Here is an 18,611-nt window from a genome sequence, read left to right as displayed (position 1 = left end):
CGCGGTAAACAATAGAAGTAATGTTGAACTGACTAAGTAAAGATTATAAAGATTAAACAAGCTCAAACAAACGTTTTGCAAAAGAGGGGTAACATCAAAACATAGGACACTAACAGTTTTAATATAATTATGTAACAAAGAACGTATATAATTGCAGGCATTTTGCTTGTACATACCGACGGCTATGAATGACATAACTATTAACAAACGAATTCAAAACACAATAATCCTGAGAGATTAAAATTTAAAATTTCATTTGGTCATAAAACAATGAGATTATCATAATTAAAGGAAATAAGCAGTCACCTAAATCGAAACTTAATTTAAATTACAAACGATTATTAATCCTTCTTGACTACGCAATTCTGACTAGACAGTGTTTTACAAATAATATCTACAAAACCAAGTGAAAATAACTTTAAGCTCTGTTATCTGCCAATAGCAGACTAGCAGTGTGAACTCAGGGCACGGCTGTGGCGCCTGCGTCTTAAAACAGCCTAATTTAAAAAAAAATATAAGTAATACAGATAAGAAATTTGTTGAAGTGATGAGGTACGTCGAGAAAATAATGGCGCGAACGCGGGAAGACGATTCAGCAGCGAGTTCAGTGAGATCTACGGATAGTTACGAGTAAGTGGCATTATTTCTATATGTTAAATATGCTGTAGCAACCTATTATGTGAGGCAACACTTATGTTTGATATATAGATGTTTTTTTGTTTTGTTACACTGGCAACTCTCTCTCTGCAATCGGTCATGGTGGACGTCGGGCGTTTGTAAAACTTCATCTAAATAAAAATCCATTGTGTGTTAACTCTGCATCTGCATTTTATTCCAAAAGTCCTAACAGGTTATGGGCCCAGGCCCGTAAACGTATTTAGGTGAAGATTGGCTTTGGATAAATCGTCTGGAAGGAGCTTGGTCGGGTGTCGACAAGCAAGAAGGAACGCGGTGGCGGCCGGCATTTTTGGCGTCACTCGGTTTGCTTTGTTATTGCGAGACGAAATATCAAGATGGAAAAGCTCGGCGTAATACGACTGGAGGGAGCAAAGAACTGGAGCGTCTGGAGATTCCAGATGGCGGTGATTTTGAGAGAACAAGGATTATACCAGGTTGTAACGAATCCGAATCTCAAACCCAGTAATGGCAGTGCAGCGGCAGCGACAAAACCAGATGAAGTGTCGGCGAAGCCCGGTCAGGCGTCAGCGGAGCCCGAGCAGGCGTCGGCAGACAAGGATTTGAAGGCGATGAGTGCAATTGTGACAAGATTGGCGGAACCAGTTCTACATCAAGTAATTACTTGTCAAACAGCGCATGAAGTATGGAACCGGCTGCACAGTATATATGAAAAAAGTGGAGAAACGTCACTGATGCTGCAACAGCAGCGATTCTTTGCCCTAAAATTTGAAAATGACATGAGTGTCGCGGACTTTATTTCCAAGGTGCAGGAACAGCAGCAGATCTTGAGGCGACTGGGAGAAGCGGTAACCGACAGGATGGCTATGTCGAAAATCATCATGTCACTTCCACCGAAGTATTCTCACTTTGTTAGTGCGTGGGAATCATGTGCAGAAGAAAAACAGACTGTTGATAATTTAACGGCACGGCTCTTAGTTGAAGAGGAACGGCTAAATAATAAGAGTAGCAGTAAGGTAGACGAAAGTGTAGCATTGTTTTCTAAAGGTCAAAAAGGTAAAAACAAAGGTAATTATAAATGTTTTTTATGTAACAAGTCAGGTCATTTGAAGAAAGATTGTAAGCTTAAAGATGTGTGTTTTAACTGTCAAAAGCCAGGTCATTTTAAGGACAAATGTAAAGCTACTAAAAATAATAAGAAAACTGAAAATGCTTTTGTGTCTAAAGTGCCAGTTAGCGCAAGTGATCGTTTAATAGATGAAAAATGGTTGGTAGACAGCGGTGCCAGTCACCATATGACATATCAGAAGGAATTATTTTGTGAATATGAAAGGTTATCCACTCCTAAGGTTGTGATGATAGGTGATGGACGACACCTAAATGCTCTAGGTATAGGCAAAATAAAATTAATGGCATTTGATGGTGAAGAATATGTCAGTTGCTCGATAAACAATGTTTTGCATGTTCCTAAATTAAAGATTAATTTATTTTCTGTAGGTAGTGTGGTATGCAATGGTTTTCAAGTGAGTATGACTAATGATCAGTGTGTATTTTCCAAGGATAATAGAGTGTGTGCTATTGCTAATAAGGAATCATGTTTGAAGCTGTATGTAATGGACTTTAAGTCAGAATCTTTGGCGGCTAATGTAGCTAAACTTGAGTTAAGTGAATGGCATGAGAGGTTAGTACATCAAAATTATACGGAAGTGAAACGAATTTTAAAGAAAAATAATATTGATTTTAGTGAGTCACCAATTGACACATGTACAGCTTGTGTACAAGGCAAACAGCATAGATTACCATTTGATAGTAGTAGAAGATCTACAAGTAAGACAGGTGAGTTGGTGCATGCTGATTTGTGTGGGCCAATAGAAGAAAAGTCAATAGGAGGGTCAAGGTACTTTCTTTTATTAAAGGATGATTTCTCAAACTATAGGACAATTTATTTCTTAACTTACAAGTCGGAAACTGTTGAAAAGATTAAAGAATTTATTATGAGGGCAAAAACATTAAATAATCCAGTTTGTACACTTCGCAGTGATAATGGGACAGAATTTGTAAATGCAGAAATGAAAACCTTATTGGCAGAGCATGGAGTGACACATGAGACTACAGTACCTTATTGTCCAGAGCAAAATGGGAAAGCTGAAAGAGATATGAGGACTCTAGTTGAAGGAGCAAGAACTCTGTTGCATGCAAAAAGAATGGACAAAGTATTCTGGGCTGAAGCGATTAACACAGTTGTGTACACTCTAAATAGAACTTACCATAGCAAAGAAGAAGGAAAAACACCATACGAGTCATGGTCAGGGAATAAGTTTGATGTAAATGGTTTACATACATTTGGCAGTGAAGTCTTTGTGCACATACCAAAAGAAAAAAGGAGGAAATTTGATGCAAAAGGAGAAAAAGGTATTTTTGTAGGTTACGGAGAGTACACAAAAGGGTTTAGGATCTATTTTCCAAGGAAAAATGCAGTGGAAGTAGTGAGAGATGTTACATTTGTGAAGAAACATGATAAACCTGAAAAAGCAGAGCAGGAAGAACAGTGTATATATTTAGATATAGAAGAAAACTTGAACAATGAAGAATACCAGTCTGTGTCGAACACTGAAGAAAATGAAGAATTTGAGGATTGTGAGGTAAGTGACAATATCATGCAAGAAGTGGAATTTCTAGAAGAGGAAATTATAGAGGATGAAGAAATTCAAGAAGTAAATGATAGTAGAAGAACACGCTCTAGAAAAGCACCCAATTGGTTTGATGACTATGAGGTTGGTTTTATAAGCATGCATAATGAACCTAGTACCCTTAAGGAAGCCATGGAGTGTGAAGACAAAGAAAATTGGATAGAAGCTATGAACAGAGAAATTACCACATTGAAAGAAAATAATACATGGAGTGAAGTAGCAATGGTGCCAAAGGGAATAAAGGTAATAAACAGTAAATGGGTGTACAGGATAAAAGAAAATCCAAGCCAAGAAATTCAATACAAGGCCCGATTAGTTGCTAGGGGTTTTGAGCAGACTGATATGGATGGTGCAGAAGTTTATGCCCCCGTTGCAAGTTTGACTTCTTTCCGTACTTTGTTAGCTGTAGCAGTAAAAAAGAAACTTCCAGTATACCAGATGGATGTAACAGGAGCCTTTCTTTACGGTGACATTGATGAACCTGTGTACATGAAACTACCTAATGGAGGAATAGGTAAATTAAATAAGTCTATATACGGATTGAAGAAAAGTCCTAAGTACTGGAATAGAAAGTTTAATGATTTTATGTGTAGTGATGGTTTCATAAAATCCAAAAATGATCCATGTTTGTATTTTAAATGTTGTAAGGAGTATTCCATTTATGTGCTAATTTTTGTAGATGATTTGCTATATTTTAGTGATAGTGACATACAGATCGGAAAGTTCAAGGAGAAATTGTGTAAGAACTTTGCTATGAAAGATTTAGGTATGGCTTGTAACTATTTAGGTATTAGCATTGAACAGGATGTAGAAAATGGAAAGACTGTTATAAATCAGAAGGATTATTTGTTAAAAGTATTAAGAAAGTATGGGATGTCTGATTGCAAAGCTTGTAACATACCTATTGATCAGAATTTTAAGTTTGAATTGTTAAGAAGGGAAAAATCTGAAAGTAAAGAAATCGAATTGAAATGTAGGCAGATAATTGGAAATTTGCTGTACGCTTCTAATGCTACAAGGCCTGATTTGTGTGTAGCGATTGGTTTCTTAAGTAGATATCAGCACTGTGCTAGTATGTTGCTATTAAAATGTTTACAGCGTGTATTGAGATATGTGAAAGGTACAGTAGATTTGTCATTGGTGTATGGTTGTAATGGTAATGATAAATTGGAGGGTTATGTTGATGCTGATTGGGCTGGTGACACAAAAGACAGAAAATCTACTTCAGGATATATATTTAAAGTATTTGATTGTGTAATATCTTGGTGTACTAAAAAGCAATTATGTGTATCTTTGTCATCAACTGAGGCAGAATATGTAGCACTGTGTTTAGGTATAGTTGAGTCATGCTTGTTAAAAAAACTTATTATTAGATTTTGGATTTAAATTGGAAGTAAAGATTAATGAGGATAACCAGAGTGTAATCAAAATAGCAGAAAACAATTTCAGTAATAAGAGGCTTAAGCATATTGATGTAAAATATCATTTTATCATAGAGAAAATTAATGACGGTTGTGTAAGTCTATCCTATGTTAGTAGTTCTGATAATCTTGGAGATATGTTTACTAAAGCATTAGGTGGACAGTTGTATGTAAAACTTAGAAGTAAGATTTTAAAATAAGTTTTCCATTAAGGGGGTGATATTTTATTAGTGTTGCTTCTGAATTTGTTTTAATTTTTACTGATTTTGTTAAGGGGCTGGATGTGTATTATGTTGTTAAGGCAAGTGTGTCCACTGTGTTATAAAGGGGTAGTTATCTTTGATGTTGTTATGCTAGAGTTGCTAGACATAAAGGTAAAGTTAGATATATTAGTTTAAGCAGGTTAATCAATCAAAAATTAAGTGTTGAGGGGGTGTGTTAAATATGCTGTAGCAACCTATTATGTGAGGCAACACTTATGTTTGATATATAGATGTTTTTTTGTTTTGTTACACTGGCAACTCTCTCTCTGCAATCGGTCATGGTGGACGTCGGGCGTTTGTAAAACTTCATCTAAATAAAAATCCATTGTGTGTTAACTCTGCATCTGCATTTTATTCCAAAAGTCCTAACACTATAAAATCGACTTTACTATACAGTAATTTATTGTTTAAAAATGTTTACCCAGTAATTAAATAATTGCTTTTTGCGGTGCTTTTATCGCTGATATAAAATGTATCTATGTTCGTCTAAACACATGTCATATCGGAAAAAATATATATCACAGACCCTATGCCTAAAAACCATTTTACTTAAAAACATCTTCCTATTATAAAGCAGTCTGGTGCACCTATTTACTATTTAGGTAATTTTTCGAGTCATATGCCATTATAGGTACTCTCCTTTTTTAATTTAGGTACACCATTACAATTAGATTTGTGGTGTCCCTGTGATATAGGTACTTTATTAGAACGGCTAGCTGATACCTATTAAATTTATAAAAGTTCCTTATACATATGATTTCCCCTACTGAGCGGATCAAGTCGCAGGTTAATTAATCTTAAAAATTATGATGGAAAATTATAGAATTCTTGCACTATTCTGTATCTAGGCCTAGCTATGGTTTTTTATCCCATCCATCCCATATCACGCCTCTACTACACGCCTGTAAATATAGAAAGTCTACTGCTATAAGCTGTAGGCGCTGTAGCCTATTCTTCGATTTACTAAATTTTAATATTTCATTTATACCATGAACCGTTTAGTGTGGCGAGACATGAAATAAAAAAGTCAACTCTGTCCGGTTTTTTTTCCGAATGCCTGAGAATCCGGGCACCGCCATCTTCCTACGTAAATAAAAAAATTACGAGTACTAACATACCTAGTACCACCTACTTTTATTACTTGAGAGGTCAATAATAGATGTAAATAAGACTAATGTAAGATGACGAAATGTAGATAATTGTGTCGTCAGCCGAGCCCCCGACCCCACACGGCTATATTTACTTTCCTATAAATCAAGTTGCATGTATATGTGACGTCACTGATACTAACTTTAGAATGTTAGTAACTGTCTAGTTATATGTATTCAAGATAGAAAGGTTAATTAATTATTTACTTTCAATCAATATATCAACGTTTTATTTGCCCGCTAAGATCGGTCAGAAAAGTCCGATCTACCATCAGAATTAGAACGCTTTATTTGTACACTAGCTGTTGCCCGCGACTTCGTCTGCGTGGTTAGAAGATATAAGTTATGACTTTTCTTCGCTCCTATTGGTCGCAGCGTGATGATATATAGCCTAAAACCTCTCTCGATGAATGGTCTATTCAACACAAAAATATTTTTTCAATTTGAACCAGTAGTTCCTGAGATTAGCGCGTTCAAACAAACAAACAAACAAACTCTTCAGCTTTATATATTAGTATAAGTATATTAGTATATAGATGCCAACGATATCTTCGCTACGTTTCATCGATTTTTAATTTCTCGCGCGGAGATTTTAATATTACGATAACTCATTACCTATTCACTTTTTTGGTGTAGTGTAAAAGGCAATTTTGTTCTATATTACATGTATAATATATCTAACTTATTTATTTGTATAAGGATTAATACTGTATTGTTAAAAATAGGTTCGTAAATAACCCATAATTTTACTGTATTAAGAAAACACATAAAAATGGTTATTGTGGGTTATCCTTGGAAGATAGACATATACCACCGCGGACTTTTTTGTAGATTTATTAAAGAGGTACAAACCCGCCATACATAGTTTTGTTGTAACTCAAAAGGTTTTGGCAGCGTTCTCGAGGAAAGCTCTCGAATGGCTTAATTTTTTCCGACATGTTTAACTAATATCGTTGTAATATTGTCAGTTTACACAAAACCTAAACTTATTATACACTAAAACCTTCCTCAAGAATTGCTCTATCTATTGTTGAAAACCGCATCAAAATCCATTACGTAGTTTTAAAGATTTAAGCGTTCATAGGGACATACAACATGACACATGACAGAAAAAGCGACTTTGTTTTATACTATGTAGTGAAGATGCGACGAAAAACGGATCATGATTTAGCTGAAGTTGTTTTTTTTTATTAAACAACTCTCAAATTAAGGAATTTAATCCTTGTACGACGGGATATTTCGCAAACATTCATAAATACAGTGTACAGTAAAAATAAATTCTCCATCCCACAGCCCTTATAAAGTCTTCTTTTTGCAAGGATGGCCCTAATCCCTTTTTAATAGCCCTGCAATAGCCCACCTATAATTATATTCCTGTTTTACAATACAAATAAATAATGAATGAAAACAGCACCAACGTATCGTAAGACATTATCTGAACAAAGAATTCCAATCCCGTCCAATGAAGATCGTTCAACCACACAATGTATCATCATTGAAGGGATCAAGGCGATACGGGGTGGGTAGCCTTGCAACCTTTGTTGTGGTTCATGCAAGTTTGTTGCAATATCAACGTCCGCTTTGATAATGAACTTACGAGAGTACCTACATTCCCTTAACTACCTCACTCTCTTTACCAATGCAACCGTGTAAGGGAGATAGGGCTCTACATTGTGTATTTGCGTCCCGCTTTAAGTATGGGCTTCAAGACCTCGTAGCGACTGGCTGGGGAAATATAAATATTGATTAACGGTTTGTTGTGGAATTTCTGATATACTTACAACAGGCCGAAATATGATCGAGTTTTTAAATAAGTAGTAGTATTTTTTAAATAAGTATATATTATCCCGCTCTTAAGAATTGACCTCCTCTCTTAGGCTCACTTCCTATATATCACAGACTTGGGACTAGCATTATATTATGCGTAAAGTATAGGGCTGTAAGAAAAGACAGGTGAAATGCTAATTAACAACAATGCATGCATGCATGCCATTTTTTTTCGGTAATATGTACTTTAATGTGAGTTTCACACCGGCTAATCAAAGTAATTCGTTTCATAATTAATATCGTACTGTAATAATTAAAACGAATTTGCCACTTATTTACCTCAGATAGTGAAACACTTCATTCAATTCAAAGTATATTCAGACTGGGAATCAAACCCGCTTCTAGTCACGTTTTGTATCACGAGAGAGGCCCATACAGAAGACTTTATCTTGTCGTAATTGTAATTCATAGTTACATCGTATTTAATTTTCTTTTAACATTGTATTACAGATAATATTAATTACCTACCTATTATACGTATAATTACGAAGCACTTGTTCAATGTGAGATATGAATAATTAGTGTATTTTTTTATAACAATTACCGTATATTATAATCTGCTGGTACGTATAATGGAACGTAGGTATGGTCATAGAACGCTAATTTTATAGATATCAAATTGTTAATCTTAATTGCGTGCAATGAACTTGAAAAGGTTTGGGGCTCTGGATGGTTAGTACCTAAAGCAGTAATTTTGATACATTTCCATAATTTCTGATTTTCAGAAGTGTATCTATAATTGTACACTTGAAGAATGTCATTTTTTTACCGTTCTTCTTGTAGGTTACTGCGTAATAATGGATACGTATTTTTTAATTCTGTTCCACATTTATATATTGAGCAAATTACTCTATTACAGTGAATGGAAGTTTCTTACGTGGAAGTCACGATTGTGTATAATTTAAAATTTTACGAAATCGTTACGGCTCACGCCCCGTGTAACAAAGCAGTTAATCTTTATCACTTTTATTTGTTCAGAAAAAGACAAAGCTACGTGATAGGTAGTATCATTTAATTATCTATCAGTCTTTTTCTTCCCAAGTTCTTTTTTACAAACAATAATAGGGATGATGACTGGGTATAAAAATAAAAAATTTCATTAGTCCCTCAGATAATTGAAAAGTATGAGACACGTATTTTTCCTTTTTCAGAAAAACTAGAATTGACAAAGATTAACTGCTTTAAAGTTTAGGAGAGGGGGCTTGTGACGTAACGATATTATTATGGTAAAATTTATACTCAATCGTGACGTCACGCGTAAGTTTCATTCACTGTAATTTGGTCAATTTATGTTTGCGGGACAAATAAAAAAATACGTATCCATTATTATACAAAAAACTACAAGACGGACCCTGCAAAAAAAAATGTTATCATCCCTATTACATCTCTAGCTCTGCCACGAAAAATGTTTTCTTAAAATAGATAAGAAGAGGGTAGAAAAAAAAAGTCGACAGAAGTGTCAAATTTTCAAGGTTTCTACATAAATTTTCACACTTCCTATTAATGAATATTAAATAAATAAAATTCAAAGCAGATATCATTTAAAATAAGAGTAATCTTGTACTCCAGTGACGTAAGTAAATACATAGATTGACAGATAAAAACAGTAAAACGTGCGTTGTAGTGTAAACGGGCAGTGGTAATCACTTGACGACAACATACCGACTTTTGCACGCAGTTTATATTTTTTAATTTAATTAAAAAAACTACAAGTAATCATCGCGAAAGTTGTCATTTTACTAATTTTATTCTTGGTAAAATGTTTTTTGTGTTCTTTATTTAAATGTGAATCTGTAAACGATTTTAAATTTAATTTAAGTTTTGCTTCTGTTTTTTTTTTCGTGTGATAGTTTTAAAAGGTTTTAGTTACTAGTTACTTGACAGAAATTTGTGTTTTTGTAGAATATTCGGGAGTGCGTGTTCAGACATAACGGACTGTGAATATTGTGAGGATCGGAGAAGATTCTACGAGAAACATAAAAGGTAAGTCAAAATGTAGGGAGATTTTCATATAATTATTTTATACGAGGCCTCTGTTATAAGAAACACTAAATTACATAGAACAGTGTTTCTTCTTACGGATGGTTTTAATAAAAGCATAAAACTGAAGAGGTGCTAGCGTCAAAACTCATCAATAATTTTGAATTACCCTAACTCAAGTCTCTAACGATGAAATTTAATATTCGAGATGTAGGATGTTAATCAATCATGCCCTCAAAATTAGACTAGACTACAGACAACCCTGAAAAATATAGCAATAAAAGAGTAATAAAACTGACAAAAACTATATACCTTTCTATAGTTATTACAACTCTCCGAGCATCACCAGCCACAGCTACTACAGCGCCATGTCCCGGGCGGAGGCCGAGCCGCTGCTGCAGGGCGCCGCCACCCCCACCTACAGGGCCATCAGCACAGAGAGCATCGACTCCTTGGTGAGTACAAATAGGACTTACGAACCCAGCCTCAGCCCAGCCAAAGGAAATAGCTACAATCGTTACTGACAATAGTAGGCAGTCGAATGTATGGAGATGACAGGTCAGTCACGTGACTTATCGAAATCAAATATGGGTGATATTATCCATCCTTTACAATCTTGGTAAATATCAAAGATGCGGCCAACGTACTGTTTGTGTCCTGAACAGCAACAGTTGAGGAGATTGGCTACGTTTTTCATATAAGGAATCTTATAATAAGTTAGTAATTTTCAAGAGATTTGATTTTGTATCATATCAGTTAAATCCCAACACTCCAAAGACTTTTGTCTTGTCTTCCAATTTTTGTTTTGCCAAAGTGCTTACGAGAATACGAATAGTGTCATTTTAATCATATTTCCATTCATTCATCGGCCATTGTAAATAGCAGAATTCGGGCTCTGTGGTACCTAAAGCCAGTTTATTTTTAACTCGTGTAAAGAGTTTTTTAAACTTAGTAACAAATGGCAAGGTCTTTTTGACTATATTTAGTTACGAATGTTACGCTGTCGATAATGCTTCTCAAGAGGTCAAATCCGTTGGTTGCCATTTTTATCAGGGCATGATAATGTCTGAAACGTGGTTTGCCCCGTGCCCGAAATAAAACAATATATCGCCGTGTCATTGTTTTAAGTTGCTATGACAACACTGTAAATAATGATGTCTTGTTTTTTAATTTCACTGCACGGATATCGCAAGTCATTATGCCAAGCCCACTGTAGTGGGTTCGATCCCCACATAGGGTAAGCATATTTGTTTTATCCACGAATGCTTGTTCGGAGTCTGGGTGTCTTAAGATCTCTGATGAGGCAATAATCGAAAGCTGAATTTCCCGTGTACTTACTTAAGATATAGACCAATACTAATATTTATCGCCAATATTCCTGTACCCAGATGGCAGATAAGGCGCACGTTCCAAACTAGATAAAACCAAATACCATCAATATACAACTATATCTTAAACACGAATAGCCTTAAATAACATTTATCAATTCAAAACTGCTCATTATTAGCTAAATGGACCATCTATATTTAATCAAGGATACTATTTCGATAATACGCATGTTTGTAACGTATTTATCTCACGAATGTTTTGACTGATCGACGCCAATAGCGAGTACATTTAATTTAATTAAAGTTGATATTGTGTGAGATAAGACGTGGCCCTGATTCCTGATAATAGATTATATAGTCATGTTTTGATTATTTGTTTGTTTATAAGGTCTGTAGTGTGCGAGGCAACGCTTAAATCAATTAGTGTTACCATTTATTCAAACTAGGCTCCAAGTAACAATTATTGAACGTCAATTTTACACAGACAGCTCCCTGTACAGCAAACCCTTCACCGCTTCCTAAGGGATTTCCTCTGGAAAGAAAAAACGTCGCAACAAACTCCACAGCAGAACTCAGATCGAACTGGTACTTTCCTCAAAAGGCCAGTCCAAAGAAATACTCAGCATTAGTTTATATATTTATTCTCGCATTTTTAAATTGTCTGGTCTTTAAAAGAGTCTGTGAGACCTGAGATGGTTTCGACATTTCTTCTCAGGGTAGTCAGGTCGGAAATGTCGACATGTAAAAGTTCTCAAAGAAGACATGTAAAAGTGATGATAAATTCTACTCGCAGAAGATATGATTTCATTTCAACATAGCACTCCGCTACATACTAGTTTCCGAAAGCCGACTTGTTTAATATATGACGACTCGTGCTAGTAGATATACCTACAGATGCTTAAGAGTTTCTAGGGGAGTAGCTAAATGGCTGAGATAAATTTTATACCTTTTAAAAACTTCGAGGATCGGAACCTTTCTTGATTCATGTTTGAAGGGGCTGGCTTAACTCGCCAATTTTGCATGAGTAGAAATACATTATTAACTAATATAATTTCTATTATAAAGCGGAATATGGGAAAACATTACTTTTTACCGAACGAGTTACATAACAACTAAGATTCAATAAAATATAATTATTCAGTCTTAATATTGTTTATTTATCATTTTCTCGTAACATCCGATACATTTTAACATCGACCTATCAACTCGATCGTCAAACAATTAATTACACATGTACACATATGTTTAAATAATATATTATACGCAATTACTACAGTAACATCGTAATTAACTTTATGTATGTTTCATCATTGTTGTAATTTCACGTAGTAATGCGTATTACGGTCAAAGGTCTTTTGTTTTTGTATGTTATCGTCTTATTGTTATAACCACTAGTGACAAAAATCAGAAATATGATTATTTTAAACTACTCAAAAAAAGGCATCGAAGATAACGAACATGACAAAACATCTTTAGCAGAATTGCAAATTCTGAGATGCAGTAATTGTTACTCTCATTCGATAATCGGATTCCATTTCCCCACAAGCAATGCCATGTTTTCATCAAAAGAAGCTAAGGAATCTCTTAATTAAGTTATCAATATTCATTTCATCACAATTTCATTCACCCCCCCCACATCTTTTATACCGATCAACTGATTTATTTGAAACGTGTAATTCACCTTTAATACAAATCAAACCAAAATGAAAACGGAAAGGGAATTATAATGCCACAAACAGAAGAGAGAGAGAAGCTGACATACAGCTACCCCTAACTAAAAACAAGGCCATTTTCATAAATTAATTAGCGTACCTTAATTTTGTTTCAGGGCCCAGCAGAAATATCGGCACGAGACATCCTCTCCACATTTAACAAACAATTCGAGAAGTCGATAAAACCAGAAAGGAATAAACAGAGTTCTCTAGTCACTATGTAAGTATGCATTATATGCAAGCATGTAAAGCATTTTTTGTGATCTTCAAATTTTCACCGAGTCTGGATGTCTTCGCATATCCCACTCAAATTTTGTAAAGGACATTAGTGCCGACGTCACCTTAAAAAAAAGTACCTACTGGGGTTTTGATTAATTAAGAATTTTCTTGTAAGCGTTCCTTTTTTGCAACAGTTTTTCAGTATGGAACACGATAATGGGCTCGTCCCTGCTGACGATGGCGTGGGGTGTGGAGCGCGCGGGGCTGCCGGCCGCGCTGGCGCTGGTCGCGTTCATGGCCGCGCTCTGTCTCTACACCGCTTATGTCCTGCTCACCGTCAACAAGCATCATGGTGAGTAGCTTATCATAAGCAGTGGTCTTTGAACGACTAAAATTTAAAGAACGAACCTTAAATTGCGCAGAGAGCCATTCTTATTCAGCTTACTTTAAAAGAGGTTAAAAGGGGTTACTTTAAGAGAGGAGCTCGTGGTTAAGCTCTAACCTCATAAGTGAATCGATCAGAGGCTAAGAGACGCTTGACGTGGTTGGTCCGTAGATGGGTGAAAATCTTTGTCATAACGAGTTTCTCCGTGTTTCGGAAGGCACGTTAAATTGTCGGTCCCAGCTGTCATTCCTACATATTTGACAGTCGTTACAGGTAGTCAGAAGCTTGTAAAGTGTGACAACCAATCTAACTAAGAGATATCTTGTTGCCCATGTAACTGGGTTGAGGAGGTCAGATAGGCAATCGCTCCTTGTAACACAGTACTTAGCTGAATCCGTTTAGACTGGAAGCCAACCTCAACATAGTTGGAAAAGGCTAAGTTACTTTAAGCATACTAGTTAGCTTCCCCCCGCCCTGGGCGCAGGCAGCGACAGCTGCGAGGTGCCGGCGCTGTGCCGCGCGCTGCTGGGGCGCGGCGCGGAGGCGCTGGCGCACGTGTTCTCGCTGCTCGTGCTGCTCGGCGCCAACGTCGTCTACTGGATACTCATCACCAACTTCCTGTACTTCACCGTCAACTATCTCGTGGGTGAGTGGCTCGTAATCAGTAGGTACACGCAAGAAACAAAGATGAAAGTATAATTTGCGATCTCTGCATCAGTTTTTCCCAAAGTTTCCCTATGCGTAAAAACGGCACTCTATTAATGAGGTTATGCTGTTTTTCCGTCCGTCCGTCAGCAAGCTGTATCCCATAAACCGTCATAGCAAGACACTCGAAATTTTCATAGATGATTTATTTTTTTTATGATGTATTTTCTGTCCTACTTTCACGTAATTGGTTTCAGTATATACTTGCAACATAAAAGGACTTAGCCGCACAGATAAAAATGACATATAGATCAATATTTTGCAAGTCGGGCACTTAATATCATCCCATATTTTTTTATACTTTATGATACAGTTCAATTATGATACACTTCAATTAACCCACTATAATACTTTCTTCTTCAGAAAAAACGAGCATCATAATTTGATTTATCATTTACAAAACAGTTAAAACCTTATGACCACCAGATCTCAACACATCAAACACGACGGTATACAACACGAGCCTGCTGTGCCCTCACAACGTGAACCAGTCCCTCATGATAGCTGAACCCGAAGCCGACTCCGTGTACTGGGGGCTCCACACCACAGTACCACTCTACGTGGCGCTCATCGTCTTCCCACTACTCAACTTTAGAGATGTGTCCTTCTTTACCAAGTTCAACTCTTTAGGTAAGTTTGGGAGATACTTTTTGGTTGGATTAATTGATTGTGTGATTCACGAATCCTTGCTTTTTCAAAACCCCCAGCGACAAAAAAAAACAATTTCATAGCGACGCAATTATCCTTTACTTAAATTAGTAAAAAAAAGTCCAGTTCAATCCTTGTAACATAATCAAAATCAAAAGTCACTTATTCAAATTAGGCTACGGGTCAAATTACATTCGACAGCACCCAGTTTCGCCCACCCTTCACAGCTTCCTAAGTGCTTTCGCTGTGAGAGAAGAAACGGCGCAACAAACTCCCCAGCAGCATGCTGTTTTTCCGTTTATGTTTATTATTACTACAGAAAATATAACAAAATAAGTGTGTGGATGCCGTGCCAAACAAACAAATAAATAAATAACCATCTGTCCCCTGCAGGCACGCTATCAGTAGTGTACCTGCTCGTGTTCGTGATAGTGAAGGGCTACACGTGGGGCATCAACATCGGGACCATCTTCACAGAGACACACCCCATCAAGAACGCGGCGGTACTCAGCGGGATGCTGGCCCTGTCCTTCTATATACACAACATTATTATCACTATCATGAGTAATAATGCTAGGCAGGATAAGAATGTGAGTTGGTATATGATACATTTTAAAATTTTAATTGCTATTGTAATATATTTTAGAACTGTCAAGCAACGCTATCTAGGCTCAAACTAAGCAACATTTTCCCAGAGTAATTAGTACCAGAGAGGAATATTATCGACTGGGCAGAAAATCCAATGATGCCGGAAAAGCTCGCAATTACTGTAGATGTAGATTTTTTCTTTTATCCTGACAAAAAAAGTTGTACTGATATTGTTATCCTGAATCCTGAAAATAATATTTAGAAATTTTGAACAACATTTTTTGCAAAACGGAAAAATGGGTAAAGGAGCCCCTAAAATTTGAAAATATCCAAAAAGTCCAGTATTTCAATTATTTGAACTTCTAAAAACGGAAATTGAACTAGGTGTCCCTGAAAATATCAGGAATATGATATTTAAATTTTATCCCTTATGTTTCAGGGTAGAGACCTTACGATAGCATTCATACTAGTCACAGTAACATACACGCTAGTCGGAGCTGTCTTCTACATCTGTTTTCCTCTCGCCAAGTCCTGTATTGAAGATGTAAGTATATATATTACTTATTAAATGGAAAATATAAAAAAAAACCCTGTTTACTAATGACCTTTTTTTGTTTTCAGAACTTATTGAACAACTTCGAAATGCATGACGTCATGACTGCGGTTGCTAGAATATTACTTCTGTTTCAAGTGAGTAGAAATGTGATAAATCTTTTTATTTTTTTTATCCTGGCTGAAGTGTTGCTGGCTTTGTTCAACAAAGTTTAGTATCTGTTTTACGAATGCTAGTTGCAGTATCACTTTCCAGGTGTAGGTCCTCCTAGGTAGGTATTATCAATGGTCTTTATCACTTTATTTGTATTCTTTATCACCTTCTTTTCGGACACGAAATCATCCAATAACTCTTTCCACTTTGGGTTGTGCGGAAGGCAGTCTTACACTTTTACTGACTAAAATCTATACCTTCGTATACCAGGGTCACATTAGCCTCCTAAGTCCTTTTGGACAGTCCCGCTGCCCAGAATTTTTTTCAGTACTTCAGATGTAAGTGATCCATCCCCTTTTAATCTTGCAGGTGGTCACGGTGTACCCGCTGGTGGCCTTCATGCTCCGCTCGGAGGCGATCCTGCTGCTGCCGCTGAAGCAGTCCCGCTGCCTCACCGTCCTCATCAACGTGGCCATCATGAGCATGTGCGTGCTGGTCGCCTGCTTCTGTCCGAGCATAGGGACCATCATCAGGTACATACTGTTCTTTTATGATTATATCGATATTTTATCCCAGGGTGTCATTTGTAATGCTAAGTTGTTGTAATGCTATTCAGTAAGCTAAAAAAAATGTTATTTAGAAAATATTTTTTATCCCACTAAAATAAGGTTTTAATCCCACTTACTGAATAAATACCCTCCTTTCCGAAGCCCCTCATAGCCGTTCTCTTTTTGTGCATAGGACTAGTGACGGATTTAAAGGATTTAAAGCATCAGCATTCAGGTTTTGTTCGCTGACATGGCTGAATTGCCTCCAAAAATAGTGAATTTTCAATTTTGTAAAAAAAAATACGACTCCCGAAGTAAGGAATTTAATCCTTGTGTTGCGAGGGTTTGCACAGACATTTTGAAAGAACAATTCTAGCATGAACAACTTAATTCAGACTCTGAATTATGCAACTTGACTCAGAACAAGGATTCGTAGATCATGCTTGTCCAGTGCAGGGATCGAAACACGACACGTTGTGCACATTGGGTTTGGTGTGATGACATTTACCACAATTATTTGATATTCGTGCAGTCATGTTAATTAAAAAGAAAGTTTCTTATATATTTGACTATACCTATATTTCTTGTTACTAGATACACGGGTGCAGTAAGCGGGCTAGTCCACATCTTCGCGTTACCCTCATTCCTACAGATCCGGTCGCTACAGCTACGCGGTAAGCTGACCTGGTGGAAGACCCTCTTCTATGCTGCTATCGTACTCTTCGGAGCTGGAAACTTGCTCATGCAGTTCTTTATTAATGAATAACTTGGGTTTCGGTTGAAAACAAAGGTCAGGATATCTGAAAATTAATCTGGAGGTAATGAATATCGTGGTCACGTGATGTCAAGTAAAAAATCCTGCGGGTTTTATCACAGATTTTTTCTTGTAAACGTTTTAAAACTTAATATCTTATGATATCAGGGCCTCAGGGCTCAGGGCCCTAATTCTGCCGTTTAAAATTGCCAATGAATGAAAATTGGGTTGAAATTACACTGTTCGTATCCTCTTAAGCATTTTTCCATCACAATAATTGGAAATTCAGCGCAGGGCAGAACACTCACGGTCAAAACAATAAAATTCTAACAACAATTGCAAAATGCTCAGGGGAATACTAAAAGCGTCAAATTTAATCCAGTTACCATTAGTCGGGCACTATATCATTTTAATGTTTGCATCGACTTTGTTAAACATTTGTTGTTTTTACCAAAACTAAAAGCATATCTTGTAAGATGTAAAGTCAAATAATAAGACAATTAGAAAGTCTTACATACTGGCTTCTTTTTAATTATTTTGCCACAAATAATGTATACGGATTTAGTTATTAGATGTTTCCAAACATTAGTAAGCTTAACTTTACTGGCGTGTGGTAGAAATATATCCAGTAAAAGTGCGTTGCCGTAATGTTTGGAAAAGCCTTTATTTTAGTTATTTTAATTTAAGTTAAATATGCTGAATGCCATTCCGCTTGATAATCCAGTTTAAATAATAATAGCGTATATTGTATTACTATATAAAATGTGTAAAAACAACCAAGTATGTGAAGTACCTAAAAACTATTCTTATGATTTATTTTCTTAATAACTTTCTACAGATTCTTAACCATAAGTTTCAAACTAGCTTTCCTGTAAATAAATCTATTAAATAGGTACTTATCACCAAAGTCTATCTAGTCATAGTCTATTTATAAGTCAAATTAGGTTATAATTATTTAAAACACATGTGTGTATACAATCATTTATTAATTCAAACAATTAAATATAAAAATAGGATTTTGTTTCATAATTTCAATTTTAAATCTTTGGTTGA

At 36.0% G+C, this 18,611-nt stretch overlaps 1 protein-coding gene across 4 annotated transcripts; it reads left to right on the top strand.

Annotated features, from left to right (window-relative positions):
• Nucleotides 1-524: 524 nt before the first annotated feature.
• On the top strand, nt 525-18,535 carry LOC113503660 (sodium-coupled neutral amino acid transporter 9 homolog). 4 transcript variants are annotated; one of them, XM_026885693.1, is made up of 12 exons: nt 525-630; nt 9,888-9,968; nt 10,288-10,420; nt 13,122-13,225; nt 13,419-13,576; nt 14,094-14,255; nt 14,741-14,944; nt 15,356-15,552; nt 15,990-16,094; nt 16,172-16,240; nt 16,626-16,789; nt 17,399-18,535. In XM_026885693.1, the coding sequence occupies exons 1-12, from the start codon at nt 548-550 to the stop codon at nt 17,568-17,570; spliced, it is 1,632 nt and encodes a 543-aa protein (XP_026741494.1). In that variant the 5' UTR covers nt 525-547; the 3' UTR covers nt 17,571-18,535. The 4 variants fall into 4 exon arrangements, with proteins under 4 accessions (XP_026741494.1, XP_026741498.1, XP_026741496.1 ...); XM_026885697.1 differs by lacking the exon at nt 525-630 and adding an exon at nt 8,635-8,657; XM_026885695.1 differs by lacking the exon at nt 525-630 and adding an exon at nt 9,429-9,558.
• The last annotated feature ends 76 nt before the right edge of the window (nt 18,536-18,611 follow it).

Source organism: Trichoplusia ni, chromosome 20 (assembly GCF_003590095.1).
Source record: "Trichoplusia ni isolate ovarian cell line Hi5 chromosome 20, tn1, whole genome shotgun sequence".
Taxonomy (NCBI): Eukaryota; Metazoa; Arthropoda; class Insecta; order Lepidoptera; family Noctuidae; genus Trichoplusia; species Trichoplusia ni.
This window is presented reverse-complemented; position numbering and strand designations above follow the sequence as displayed.